Here is a 13040-nt window from a genome sequence, read left to right as displayed (position 1 = left end):
GTCCCTATATCTTTTTGATAAATTGAAGGACCACAAGGACCACCATTCAAGTGAGACTTAAATATGCTATGGAGGGATATATAAAAGATTTTAATGTGGGTATTTAAAAATACAGATCACAATGCAAACGGAAGAAGCCTCGTGTTACGGTTGTCACGATCACAATGACTTAAATTAATGAATTTATTAAATTAATTAAATTAAATGAATTAATTACATTTAACCAGTTTAATATGAAGAGACAGTGAAATGTAGACCTTTGTTTATGTGTTTTTGCCCTACACTGTACAAGACGCGAGAACAGTCCGCTATTTAGGTTTGTATGGACTCACTAACTTTAACGTTAGCTTTTAGCCATTAATGTTCTGCTTGAGCAGATGAAAATTGTAACTTAATGAGATTATGACAATAAGAAAATTAATGTTCATTGGGGGGGTGAATGCTTTGGGACATTTTGCTCTGTTTTGTTTGGGTTTAGGAAATAGAATAAAATAAATTCCATTGCTCAGGATACCTGGAATCACTGTTACAAGTACCCCATGCACATCGTTTTTCCATTTTTGAAGCATAAACCTCAGAAAAATGATGCAAGCTTCGGATCTTCCAATGTTCCTCTATGGAGCTGAAACCTAGAGATGTCTGAGTTCCGCTCACCGTGCAACTGATGCTCGACTGCCATTGGCTCATCTGCGTTCAAGGGGAGGGGCTTACCGATAGGTCAATTGCGAAGGGCCTGGCTCCCTCCTTGATGAAAGTGATAGTTTCATTGCCTGTACCACCTGGCCTCTTCTTGCACCTCTCTCACTCAAGTGTATCGGCAAGGGACAAGAGCACCTTGTCGTGGCGCCACCTATATCGACCTTGACCGATGTTTTACACCCTGACAATATGTGTGCCAGTGTTCCCTTTTGACCACAGAGCTTGCAATACGGGTCCTCCCTCAACCCCCATGTGTGCAGATGAGAGGGTGAAGGAAGTGTGTCATACACAGAGCGCAGCAGGAAGGAGATACGGTAGGGCTCCAGTCTCCATAGCTCTGCCCATGTGATCTTATGCTTGGGCAGATCCCATTTTGTCCATGCTCCCTGGGATGCTTGTTCCACTGCTCTGGACATACGCCTCTGCTCCTCTTGAGCTCGGATTTCTGCCTGAGCCATACCTCGCCTGATCGTAGTACTAGCATTCCCAGACTGTTGGAAATGTGTCAACCCCAGGCCTTGACGTCCTGTGCAGGTGTTGCCAATGATGTCGCGCAACTTCAATGAGCTTTCTGCCTGTTCAATGGCTGCATTTATGGCCTGATCTTGTTGTAATGCCTGCTTGCTTTACCAGGGCATCTTTAGAATCTCTCAGACTTAGCGCGACTCTGCATTTTTCCACCTTGAACTCCTCCACAACAGATGACAGAGGGAGCTGCAGCTGTCCTGATCGAATGTAGAGACCCACTGAAGATAAGCTTGGGGGAATCCCCAACCACAGCCGCAGGTGCTTGTTAATTTTCCTCTCAATGCCTTCCACAACTGTTAGAGGGAACTCATAGACTGTAAGGAGCCAAATAAGCCTGGGCAGTAGGCCATGCTGGTACAGCCAGGATTTATATTTTCCAGGGAGTCCGGACCTATCGATCTTGTTCAACCAATCTTCTGTTTGCTTCACAGCGTCTGCAACATTGGCACCATCTTTCAGTGATGCATTGAACCACTTCCCCAAGCACTTTATAGGGCTGTCCTCAATGGATGGAATGACCTCGCCTTCAACTTGGAGGCCAAACTTACTTGTGACTCTGCCCTTCCTGATGACCATCCTTCTGGACTTCCTGGCCTTAAATGACAACCTCGCCCAAGTGGCTACATGGTCCAGGGTTTCCAGCACCCATCTCATTTGAACATGTGTCATAGTTGTTATTGTTAGATCATCCATAAAACTCTGCAGCACTGGCTGAATAACACCTGACTCCAGGACGGGGCCTTGGGTTATGCCTTCTGCTGCTGTTATTAGAAGATTCATGCCCATGATAAAGAGGGTAGGGGAGATGGTATATCCCGTTGGGATTCCCTTCTGGAGTTCCTGCCAGTTGGTTGTCCACTGGGCTGATGTAAACCTCAGTTTAATCCCCCCTAGATAGCTAATGATCAGTTCACACGCACACACACACCGTGAACACACACCTGGAGCAGTGGGCAGCCAATGCTGCGGTGCCCGAGGAGCAGTTGGGGGTTCGGTGCCTTGCTCAAGGGTCTCACCTCAGTCGTGGTATTGAAGGTGAAGAGAGCGGTGGTCACGCTCTCACGGGAACCACCTGGCGTGCAGACAGCCACACCAGGAGTGTGCGTTGTCCAACTCCACTGTGTGGTTTAGCACTAAAAGAGCAATCCCTAAAAGAGCAACACAGGTGATCGCGTCTTTTTAAAGATGTCTTATCACCTGTGCGATTCTGGATGTGGTCGTTACCTGGCGCCTTTAGGATGGTCACGATCGCTGCCTCACGTGTCTGGGCATTAAGCACGCAGAGGAAGCGTTCGTGGATGGTGCATGTTCTCTGTGTGGGGACATGACATCTCGGAGTTGCATAAAATACTTTTGACTTTTCACATTTGACGTAGCGGAGTCCCTCTGCCTCTGCCACGATCCAGCATTCGTCCTGGCACCCGGGGCATCGCTGCTTCTGGTGGAGTCAGGTGATTTGAGGATCACGGTGAGGGCTTCTCCCGAGGAAGTTCCTCACCCCTCAAGCGCTCCGCAGCCGGTGCAGCTGCCGGAGGTGCGCACTGGGCCCTCTGCAGGACAGAGTGTACCGCCCGTATCCTTCGGTGCTCCCCCTGACGACCAGATGTCGATCGCTGCATCGGAGGGCTCTCTCTCTCTCTCTCTCTCCAGGGATGACGACTCGGCTGCGTTGCCCCCTTCGGGGAGAGTGGCGTTGTCAGTCAGACCGAGTCTGGATGAGTGGTTCGTCGGTGGGGGTCGCGCTAGTTCTCAGCGCCCCCCTCCAGTGCCATTCTTCCCGGAAGTGCATGAGGAGCTCACAAGATTGTTGAAGGCACCTTTTACTGCCAGAAACAAATCGTGCAGCTCCTCCTCCCTCACCACCCTCGATGGCGGGGCCGCTTTGGGGTACACGGGCATTCCCTCGGTGGAGCGGTCTGAGCCATGCAATTGTGTCCCACGGCCGCTACCACTCTGCGGAGTGACCCGTGTCTCCCTTCGCGTAAGCCTGTAAGTATTCATCAGGTCTAACTGGCAGTGCTTACAGAGCTTGTGGGGAGGCGGTCTCTGCCCTTCACGACTTGGCGTTATTGCAGGTTCATCAGGCCAAAGCCCTGAGAGACCTGCACGAGGGTGGTCATGACCTGGCGGCTCTACATGAACTGCGTACTGCGACGGACCTCGCGCTCCGAGCGACGAAGGTAACCGCACAGTCTCTGGGTTGTGCGACGTACACCTTGGTGGTCCAGGAGAGCCATCTCTGGCTGTGTTTGGCCAATATGAAGGAGCATGATAAGGTGCAATTCCTGAATGCTCTCGCAATCAGTTGTGCGCACACAGGGACGTGGTGCTCAGACACCTCAGCCAGTTGGGTCTTCGGGTCAACTGGGAAAAGAGCAAACTCGTGCCAACGCAGATGATCTCTTTTCTCAGAATGGAGTTGGATTCGGTCAACCAGACAGCACGCCTTATCCAGGAACGTGCTGAACTGCCTCAAGACTAAAATTGTTTCAGAGGCTCCTGGGGCATATGGCTGCATTCGCTGCGGTAGTTCCGCTCGGTCTGCTCCATATGAGACTGCTTCAGCACTGGCTCCATGGCCGAGTCCCGAGGTGGGCGTGGCTACGCGGCACTCACCGGGTTCAGATTACACCGGCCTGTCGCAGAACCTTCAGCCCGTGGTCAGATCCTTCATTGCTTCGTTGGACAGGTATCCAGGCATGCGGTGGTTTTCACAGATGTCTCGGCCACCGGCTGGGGAGCCACGTACAACGGGCATGCAGTGTCAGGAGTGTGGACAGGTCCCCAACTGCGTTGGCATATCAATTACCTCGAGTTGCTGGCAGTGCGCCTTGCCCTGAGCCACCTGAGAGGGTACCTTCGGGGCAGGGACGTACTGGTCCACACGGACAATACTGCGACCGTTGCATATATCAACCGGCAAGGCAGTTTACGCTCTCGTCGCATGTCGCAACTCGCCCACAACCTCCTCCTCTGGAGTCAGAAGCATCTGAGGTCCCTTCGTGCCATCCACATCCCAGGAGTGTTCAATTGGGCAGCCGATGAGCTGTCTCGAGCTGCACTTCCAGGGGAGTGGAGACTCCACCCCCAAGCGGTTCAGCTGATCTGGAGTCAGTTCGGAATTGCTCAGGTAGACCTGTTTGCATCTCCAGAAACCACCCACTTGACAGTGGTTCTTCTCCCTAACCGAGGCAACGCTCGGCACGGATGCACTGGCACACAGCTGGCCCCGGGGCCTGCACAAATATGCATTCCCCCCAGTGAGCCTACTCGCACAGACGCTGTGCAAGATCAGGGAGGACGAGGAGCAGATCTTGTTAGTGGCTCCATATTGGCCCAACAGGACCTGGTTCCTGGAACTCATGCTCCTCGCGACAGCCCCCCAGCTGATTCCTCTGAGGAAAGATCTGCTTTCTGACTTTTCTCTGTCCTGTATGCGTGCTGCGACAGTACGTGAATAGAACTCAGAGCTTTAGGACCTCAGAGAAGCTCTTTGTCTGTTACGGAGGACAGCAGAAGGGGAAAGCTGTCTCCAAGCAAAGGATGGTCCACTGGATAGTGGATGCCATCACCTTGGCCTATGAGGCACAAGGTGGGCCCTGCCCGCTCAGGCTGCATGCTCACTCCACTAGGGGTGTCGCTTCGTCCTGGGCACTGGCTCGTGGTGCCTCGCTAGCAGATATTTGTAGAGCTGTGGGCTGGGCAACTCCTAACACGTTCACTAGGTTCTATAGCCTACGTGTTGAACCGGTTTCCTCCTGTGTTCTCACCTCAAACGGGTGGTGGCACTGAGAGGCCCGGTTCAGAGACAGCTTGCGGCGTCCATAACGCCTAGTTCTCCAGAGAGTTCCCTAACCAGGCAAACCCTGTCGAGTCCTCCAGCACTCCGGCTGCCGGACCTTTCATCCAATGAATTCCTGAAATCTGGTGTGAGGCTAGTGCCCATATGTGTGACCCTGTTGGGATCCCATATGTGTATTTCCACGGTACAGTTACTAGGGTCGTGTTTCCCCTGGCAGGCTATGCTCTGCCGTCTCTAGATGATGCAGCCTGAGCCATGTGCCATGTGCAATAGGACCCTTTTGGGTTACTCCACATGAGTAAATGTCACTCAACCCCCTCTGGGAGGAGGTGACTCTGCAGCATGCCTCTTCCAAGTAGTAAGGGCACGCTTTCCCAGTGTTATCCAAGTACTACTGTTTTGTTTGTTCGAGGAACAGCAGTAGTCGACCTTCCCTGTGTAGAGCCCGGTCCTATCGTCTGCCTTATAGGAAGTGTTCAGGAGGCCTACACAGGGCACTGGAGGGGGCAGTACCTGTGGCGCGTTGGTAGGGATTCCCATTCGTTGGTCCCGACATGACGTCGAGAGTGACCGACTGAAAGGGAACGTCTCGGTTACATGCGCATACCAATGTCCATTGGCTCGTTTAGTTACACTCCAAGTGGATTGGTCTCTCTGGCGAGATTCCCATTCGTCGGTCCCGACGTGACGTCTCCATTCCCTCCTTCAGGGAACCAGGGTTACACATTTAACCGAGACGTTACGTACATTTACATTTAGTCATTTTGCAGACGCTTTTATCCAAAGCGACTTACAATTGGGGAATACATAAAGTGATTCTTCTTAAAGAGGCAAACAGACACAGGAAGTGCTCGTAATACCCTTTCACAACAAAAGTGAAATGAATACGCCTCAGGCTGAAGGAAACGTAAATTCATGTCTGACAGTAGAGGGCACAGCTCAAACAAATTGCATAAAGAATATGACGCAGGAGAAGAAAGTTCAACACTATTCAGCAATAACAAAAATGAAACAAATGTGTCATTAGTCAAGTCAAGTCAAGTCTGCTTTATTGTCAATTCTTCCACATGTACAGCACATACACACAGAGAATTGAAATTGCGTTACTTTCAGACCCTTGGTGCATACAGATAACACTAACAGTAGAACATAAATACAGATAGATACAGATTAAATATAAAATACAACTATACAAATATACAAATAAGGTAAAATGTAAAAAAAAAATATATAAAAAAATATATAAAGCAGCACAAGGCACATGGCAGATAGATCATTCTATCAGTTTCTCTATCTTGCATTCAATATATCCATCATTCTATCAATCACTCTATCTTGTGTTCTACCTATCAGTCATTCTGCCTAGCCATCATTCCATCATCTTGCATTCTATCCGTTCTGAGTTGAGCGTAGTAGTCTGATGTAGTCCAGTTTATTGTCCAAAGAGCGTACGTTAGCCAGTACGATGGTGGGGATAGCTGGCTTGTGTGGGTTAGCCGCTAGCCTAGCTCGGATACCTCCGCGCTTACCCCTCTTCTGCTTCCTCTCACGCCGCTTGTGGCGCCTCCGCTGTGGGCGAGATGCAGTAGTGGGGGTCGGTGATGGTGTGGGCCTCCGGAGCAGACCGAGGTCCCGCAGCTCTTCGGCGTGCGCAGAGTTTAACTCTAAAAATGTGGTTCTGCCGACATCGAGCAGAAACTCACGACTGTATGCGCGCTTAGAGACAGATAGACGCGACGAATACGTACAAAAACACTGCGACTCACAAGACAAAAAACACGAAAACACCTTTCTGTCGGGAGAGAGAGAAGCCGCAGCGTGTGAACGCGCCGCCATCTTAGTTCTATCTTAGTTCATAAGCATTATTGCTTATGGTTGAATTGGATCATCGAAGGTCAGTAGCAAAGACATTGGTTAATAAAATGGGATTAAATACATAAATTATATTTGTCTTATTTAACATTTAATTATTGTATAATATTCTGAGTTTGCATTTGACTTTTTTTTTCATTTTGAGGAATACTGAATCTGTTTTTGTGCAGGTAAGATGAGTAAATAGATGTTCATGTTTAGTCTAGAACAGTGGTTCTCAAACCTTTCCATGAAGTACCCCCAGTACTGCACATTTTGTATGTCTCCCTATATCTTACACACCCACTTCAGGTCTTGCAGTCTCCACTAATGAGCTGATGAGTTAAATCAGGTGTGATAGATGAGGGAGACATACAAAATGTGCAGGGCTGGGGGTACTCTAGGACAGGTTTGAGAACCACTGGTCTAGAACTACAGTAAGCATCATGTTCACACACTTACTCTCGATTTCTCTCAACATGGCAACACGAGAGCTGTCAGTAAATGCATGGGAAACAAAGTAACTGGCATTACTTTACTAGTTACTTAAAAAAGTTATCTGATTACATAACTTGCGTTACTTGTAATGCGTTACTACCCCCAACACTGTTCAAGACTGATATAAAATAATTGGATTAGTGAGTGTTTTTCCACATTCATCACATGAGAAAACTTTGTTCACACAAATGAATCTCAAAGCTGGTTATTTTGTCAATGATCTTATTAGTGGTGCTTTCTGTTGTCTTGCTTATGGTTAGGGATTTGCATTGTGTGACTTGTTGAAAAGAGGTGTGTTGTTGCTTTTCTAATGGCTTAAACAGGCAACAAATCCCACAGATTTAGACTGAGCCGTTGAGTCTTGAAGCCAGTAAAAACACCTAGCAATTATATAACAATGCACTAAAAATTCTCAGAACGACCTCGCAACCATAGATATGTATATACAGTACATATCTATGATAGCAACGTTCCAACCTCCCAGAACACTGTAGCATCGTGGCATTGAGTCTGGCAAATGGAAAATCGGGTTAATATACTTCATCATTTATTGACCACATCTTTTACTCTTTCTTTCTCCAGCATGGGTTGGTGCTCTGGCGATGGGGATGATATTCTTCTGCTCTCCGGTGGTCAGTATGTTCACAGATCACTTCGGATGCCGGAAGACGGCCGTCTGCGGAGCGTTTGTGGCCTTCCTCGGTCTTCTCACCAGTTCCTTCGCAACGTAAATGCCTTCTTTGTTTTTATCTTTTCTTTTTTAACCACATGTACATAGTTTTTTTTTTCGTGTTACTTTAGCATTTTCAAAGTTCATTCGGAAATAATATGCAAAATGTAAGCTATTACATTACATATTAATATTATATTATGTTATATGATTATATAAACTGTTTAACTAAACTGACAAATATACCATAAATATATACACAGAAGAAGATTAAATCACTTAACATTTTTCCAAAAATTTTTCTATATGTGTTTTTCTTGGGAATAAAAAAAACACAAAAAAACTTGTTCTAAAAATATTTATTAGGCTATTATATGATTTTTTAAAAATTCAAAAAGTTTTTTTTGTCATGCACATTTTTCCAAAAACAATACTTTACTTTAAAATATTTATTATTTGGATTTATTTCATACATTTTGAACAGAACTGACAAATAACTATAGACAGAACAAAATTAAATTAGTTAAATAATGTGACGGTTCTAGGTAATGTGACATTATTTCCTGAAAATGACCCATGCATTGGGATTTTAGGTTTATTTTAATTCTTTCAACCTTACGAAAACACATTTATTTTACCTCAATGCCCATCCAGCGCTGTCACTCTGCTGTATGGACTAGACAAAGAAGTCAGTGATTCTTTCATATGTTCTTTACAGCATCTGTCCTTAAACTGCTCTATAATGCAGGTGTTTCTAAACTTAATTTAAGTTGAGTTACGTTGTACGTGATGTATGCCATATTATAGTATAAACCTCCGCTCACCCCAGATTTACAGTACTTGCATCATAGTGTGCTGAACATTTTGCACATTTGCTAATTCTCAGAAAATATATTTTATATATATTTTTTCCCCAAAGCAGTATTTTTGTGTAATATATTTATTATTATATTTTTTTTCCTTGTGCATTTTTCCCAAAACAATATTTTTCTGTGAAATGTTGATTATACAAGTTTTTTCCTGTGCATTCATCCAAAAACAATATTTTTCTTTAAAATATTTAGTGTAATGGGATTTTTTTAATCCCCTTTTTTTATCCCTTTTTTTGTACTTTTGTCTTTTCAGACAAAAATGTTTCAAAGTGTATGGCACATTTGTTTGTTTCTCTTTTACATGGGTAAGATGTCAGTCAATAATGTCTCCTGTCACTCATTTTGTGCGTCACACAGGCTCATGTCTTTGGAGGTTGGGTTTTATAGAAATGTTGTGGTCGAAGTGATGGAGGCAGACAAATCACTCCTAAAGTGTGCTTATATAAAAGGTTACAGAAACACACCAACAGTCTTTTAAGCAAAAGGACAAAAACAAACACACTTAGGACAGCAGGACATGTACGGCAGAACATTTATGTAATCTTTGCTTTCTTTCTCTTCTCTCCTTTCCTTCATTCTTTTCCTTCTCATGGTTTTCTCACAGTGCCTTCTTTCTGAGATCTTTGTGCAGTTGGACAGAGTGCTGGTTTTATTCCAAGCCGAAAAAGCTCTTGCTGTTGTTAAAAAAAGGTTGGAAAAAACGGTCAGCCTGGTCCTGCTGCATTTAGAGCCTGAAACACTCAAAAAGCACAAACACTATAGTGCATGCAAACACACACACACAAACTATTTCCCTCCCTTCCTCAGGCTTTGAACACAAGTGTCTCCTGTAGGGTTGAGTTTCTTTCTTCCATCCCACAATCCATCATTTACACTAACGTCTGTTTGGTCGTTAACCAAATAATGTGTCCTGCTGGCCATGTGTTGCACATTCTCTGGCTTCAGGAGTCACAGGTCAGTTGGAAGTGAAATGTATCAGTTTAATAAGGAGAGAAAAACATGAGAAATCAACAGTTCTGCTGTAAAAGTGCTCATATCAATCCTGCACCTTGGATGACTTTATTTCTAGTTAGTGTGCAAACATCTTGCAGAAGTTGCTTATGGACACTTGAGAAAAACCTTACTTTCAAAAAGAGTGCTTTTTATGGGACTGAAAGTAATTTTTTTCAGACACTTAAATGCATGTTAATAGCAAATAAAAATGTATTTTAGTGTAGTTTAGGTGTAAATTAAATAAAATGCAATATAACATGAAATATAATGAGTTTTTATTGTGCTTTATTTGACTAAATTAAGTAGGACTCATTTTAAATACACTTAAATGGCCTTTTTTTGTATTAATGTTACTATGTGCACATACAGATTTTTAATAATATACTTTGAAGTTTCATGTACACTACATGAACTGAAAAAAATATATATATAAACTTAAACATTTTATTTATCTAGTTGTCAAACTCTGTTTAGTTTGTTTTTATTTTAGTAAAAAAATATTTTTTTGTTTCTCATTTTTGTGTCGATTTAAGTAAAAAAAATCTAAAATAGAACTAAAATATCTAAAACGAAATAAACTAAATCTAAAACCTAATAAAAACTATATAGATATATTTTAAAGAAAAAACACAAACTAATTAAAATGTCAAAAAACAACAACAATAAACTTAAACTAAAAATGAAAACTTAAAAAACTATACAGACATATTTAAAAAATAACTGACTAATAAAAATTACAAAACAATACACTTACATTTAATAAAAATAAATATTAATTGAATATATTAAAAAATAAAAATATAAAAAATGTGCAACAAAATTAACAAACTTTAGCTAAGATTAGAAGGAAAACTAAAAACATAAAAATAAAATAAATTTAAAATATTAAAAAACTATAATAGTAATATAATAATAATAATAATAATATAATAGATAATAGTATGATACTAAAATTGCACATTCAGTACAATTAAGTGCACTTCTATTTCAAAAAGGGCCATAAACATATTTATAGCTTAGTCACATTAAACTGGGATTGAATAAATTGCTTTAAAGGGATAGTTCACCCAAAAATGAAAATTCTGTCATTAATTACTCACCCTCATGTCGTTCCAAACCCGTAAGACCTTCGTTCATCTTCGGAACACAAATTAAGATATTTTTGATTAAATCTGAGAGCTTTCAGACTCTTCCATAGACAACAAGGGTCCTTACACGATCAAGACACAGAAAAGTACCAAGATGATCGACAAAGTAGTCCGTGTGACATCAGTGGTTCAACTGTAAAGTTACGAAGCTAAATACTTTTTTGCGCAAAGAAAACAAAAATAACGACTTTATGCCACATTTTCGTCTCTACTGCGTTCAACGTCATCACGCCAGATCTGGGTCAGCACCGGCACCGCCACGCGCTTGCGTCATGGTACTGCCGTGAACACATGTCCACAAGAGACGCAGTAGAGACGAAAATGTGGAATAAAGTGGTTATTTTTGTTTCTTTGCGCAAAAAAGTATTCTCGTAGCTTCGTAACTTTACAGTTGAACCACTGATGTCACACGGACTACTTTGTCGATCATCTTGATACTTTTCTGTGAGTTTTTCGGGTGAGTAATTAATGACAGAATTTTCATTTTTGGGTGAAGTATCCCTTTAACAGTGAAAAAGGGTATAAAGGTTAAATTTTTTAACCCTACAGCCTTTCATCAGCATTGCTCTTTTGTCACACTGACGTCCTTTCTTCTCTCCTCAGCACGCTGGGTCTTCGATACTTCACATATGGGATACTGTTCGGCTGCGGATCCTCGTTTGCATTCCAGCCGTCGCTGGTGATCCTGGGGCATTATTTCCGACAGAGACTGGGTTTGGCCAACGGCGTGGTGACGGCAGGCAGCAGCCTCTTTTCTATGGGGCTCCCTGTGCTGCTCAAGAAAGTGGTCGGACCGCTGGGCCTTTCCAGAACCTTCCAGATCCTCAGCATCTTCATGCTGGTCCAGTCGTTGCTGGCCCTCACCTTCAAACCGCTCATGCCCAGTGGGATGTGTCCAATGCCAGGCATGGGAATGGACGGAGGCCCCCCGTCCGGCCTGGAGTCGACGAGCAGGTGGCAGAAAGGACTGGCCAAAATCAGGAAGTACTTTAACGTGCGAGTGTTTGGTGTGCTGACCTATCGGGTTTGGGCGTTCGGTGTCGCCACAGCAGTGCTGGGATACTTCGTTCCGTATGTGCATCTGGTGAGTAGTGGTTTGAGACCATGTAGTGTGTTATTTCAATATTATTTATGTATTGCGATACTATTTGATAATATTCTGAATTAGCGCTTATTTAATTTTTTTTGTTTTTTATTTTAATCTTTGTTTAAGTTTTATTTATTTTGTGCTTTTGTTATTTTCTAGTACATATTTTTATTTAGCTTTAATTTATGTTAGTAAAATTTTTTTATTTTAGCATTTATTTAGTACTAAAATGTATTTATTATTTTTTTTTTTTAATTTTATTTTTAGTATTTCAGTTTTAGTACTTCACCTTCAACTTATTTATTTTAGTTTTGTGCCAAGGAAATTTTTATATTTAAAAGAGTTAAAATTTTTCATCTAATATTTATATTTTATTTTATTTAGTTTAATTTTATTTAGTTTATTTAAAGCTGCAGTCCGTAAGTTTTGCCTCTTTGTCACCATCTCTGTTTGAAAACCTGCAATTGCAGCTGTTTGCGGAATTTTCTAGTTTGCGTGGGTTGTGCGGCGGCTCGGCTCCAGCGCGGATGAATCTAATGTTTTGAGGAGTATGTGTGGCAGTCAGTCACCGCACCGGTGTGGATATTTAATGTACTTCGCACTCACAGATTCTAGCCCACGTCTTGGAATATATGACCCAAATAAGCATTTTCACCGGATTTTGTCATCTGAACAAGTAAGTAACAAGTCACGTTTGTTCTGACCAACTGAGGAAAAAAGCATTACAATAAATCGCGCTACCAATGGTGATTTAATCTAAAGATCGGTTAGCTCATATCACATCAAACCATGCAAATTATTATTATTGTTACTTTATTCTCAAATTATTAATGTTAAAGGGGTCATATGATGCGATTCCAATTTTTCCTTTCTCTTTGGAGTGTTACAAGCT

At 43.0% G+C, this 13040-nt stretch overlaps 1 protein-coding gene across 1 annotated transcript in view; it reads left to right on the top strand.

Annotated features, from left to right (window-relative positions):
- Positions 1-13040, top strand: part of LOC107731360 (monocarboxylate transporter 8-like) — a 47408-nt gene that overhangs the window by 20814 nt on the left and 13554 nt on the right. The window contains exons 2-3 of the mRNA XM_016542418.1: positions 7961-8105; positions 11665-12145. Of these exons, the coding sequence (XP_016397904.1) occupies positions 7961-8105; positions 11665-12145 (626 nt within the window). The remainder of the gene's footprint in view (positions 1-7960; positions 8106-11664; positions 12146-13040) is intronic.

Source organism: Sinocyclocheilus rhinocerous, unplaced genomic scaffold, assembly GCF_001515625.1.
Source record: "Sinocyclocheilus rhinocerous isolate Xijiao unplaced genomic scaffold, SAMN03320098_v1.1 scaffold939, whole genome shotgun sequence".
Lineage (NCBI taxonomy): Eukaryota > Metazoa > Chordata > Actinopteri > Cypriniformes > Cyprinidae > Sinocyclocheilus > Sinocyclocheilus rhinocerous.
This window is presented reverse-complemented; position numbering and strand designations above follow the sequence as displayed.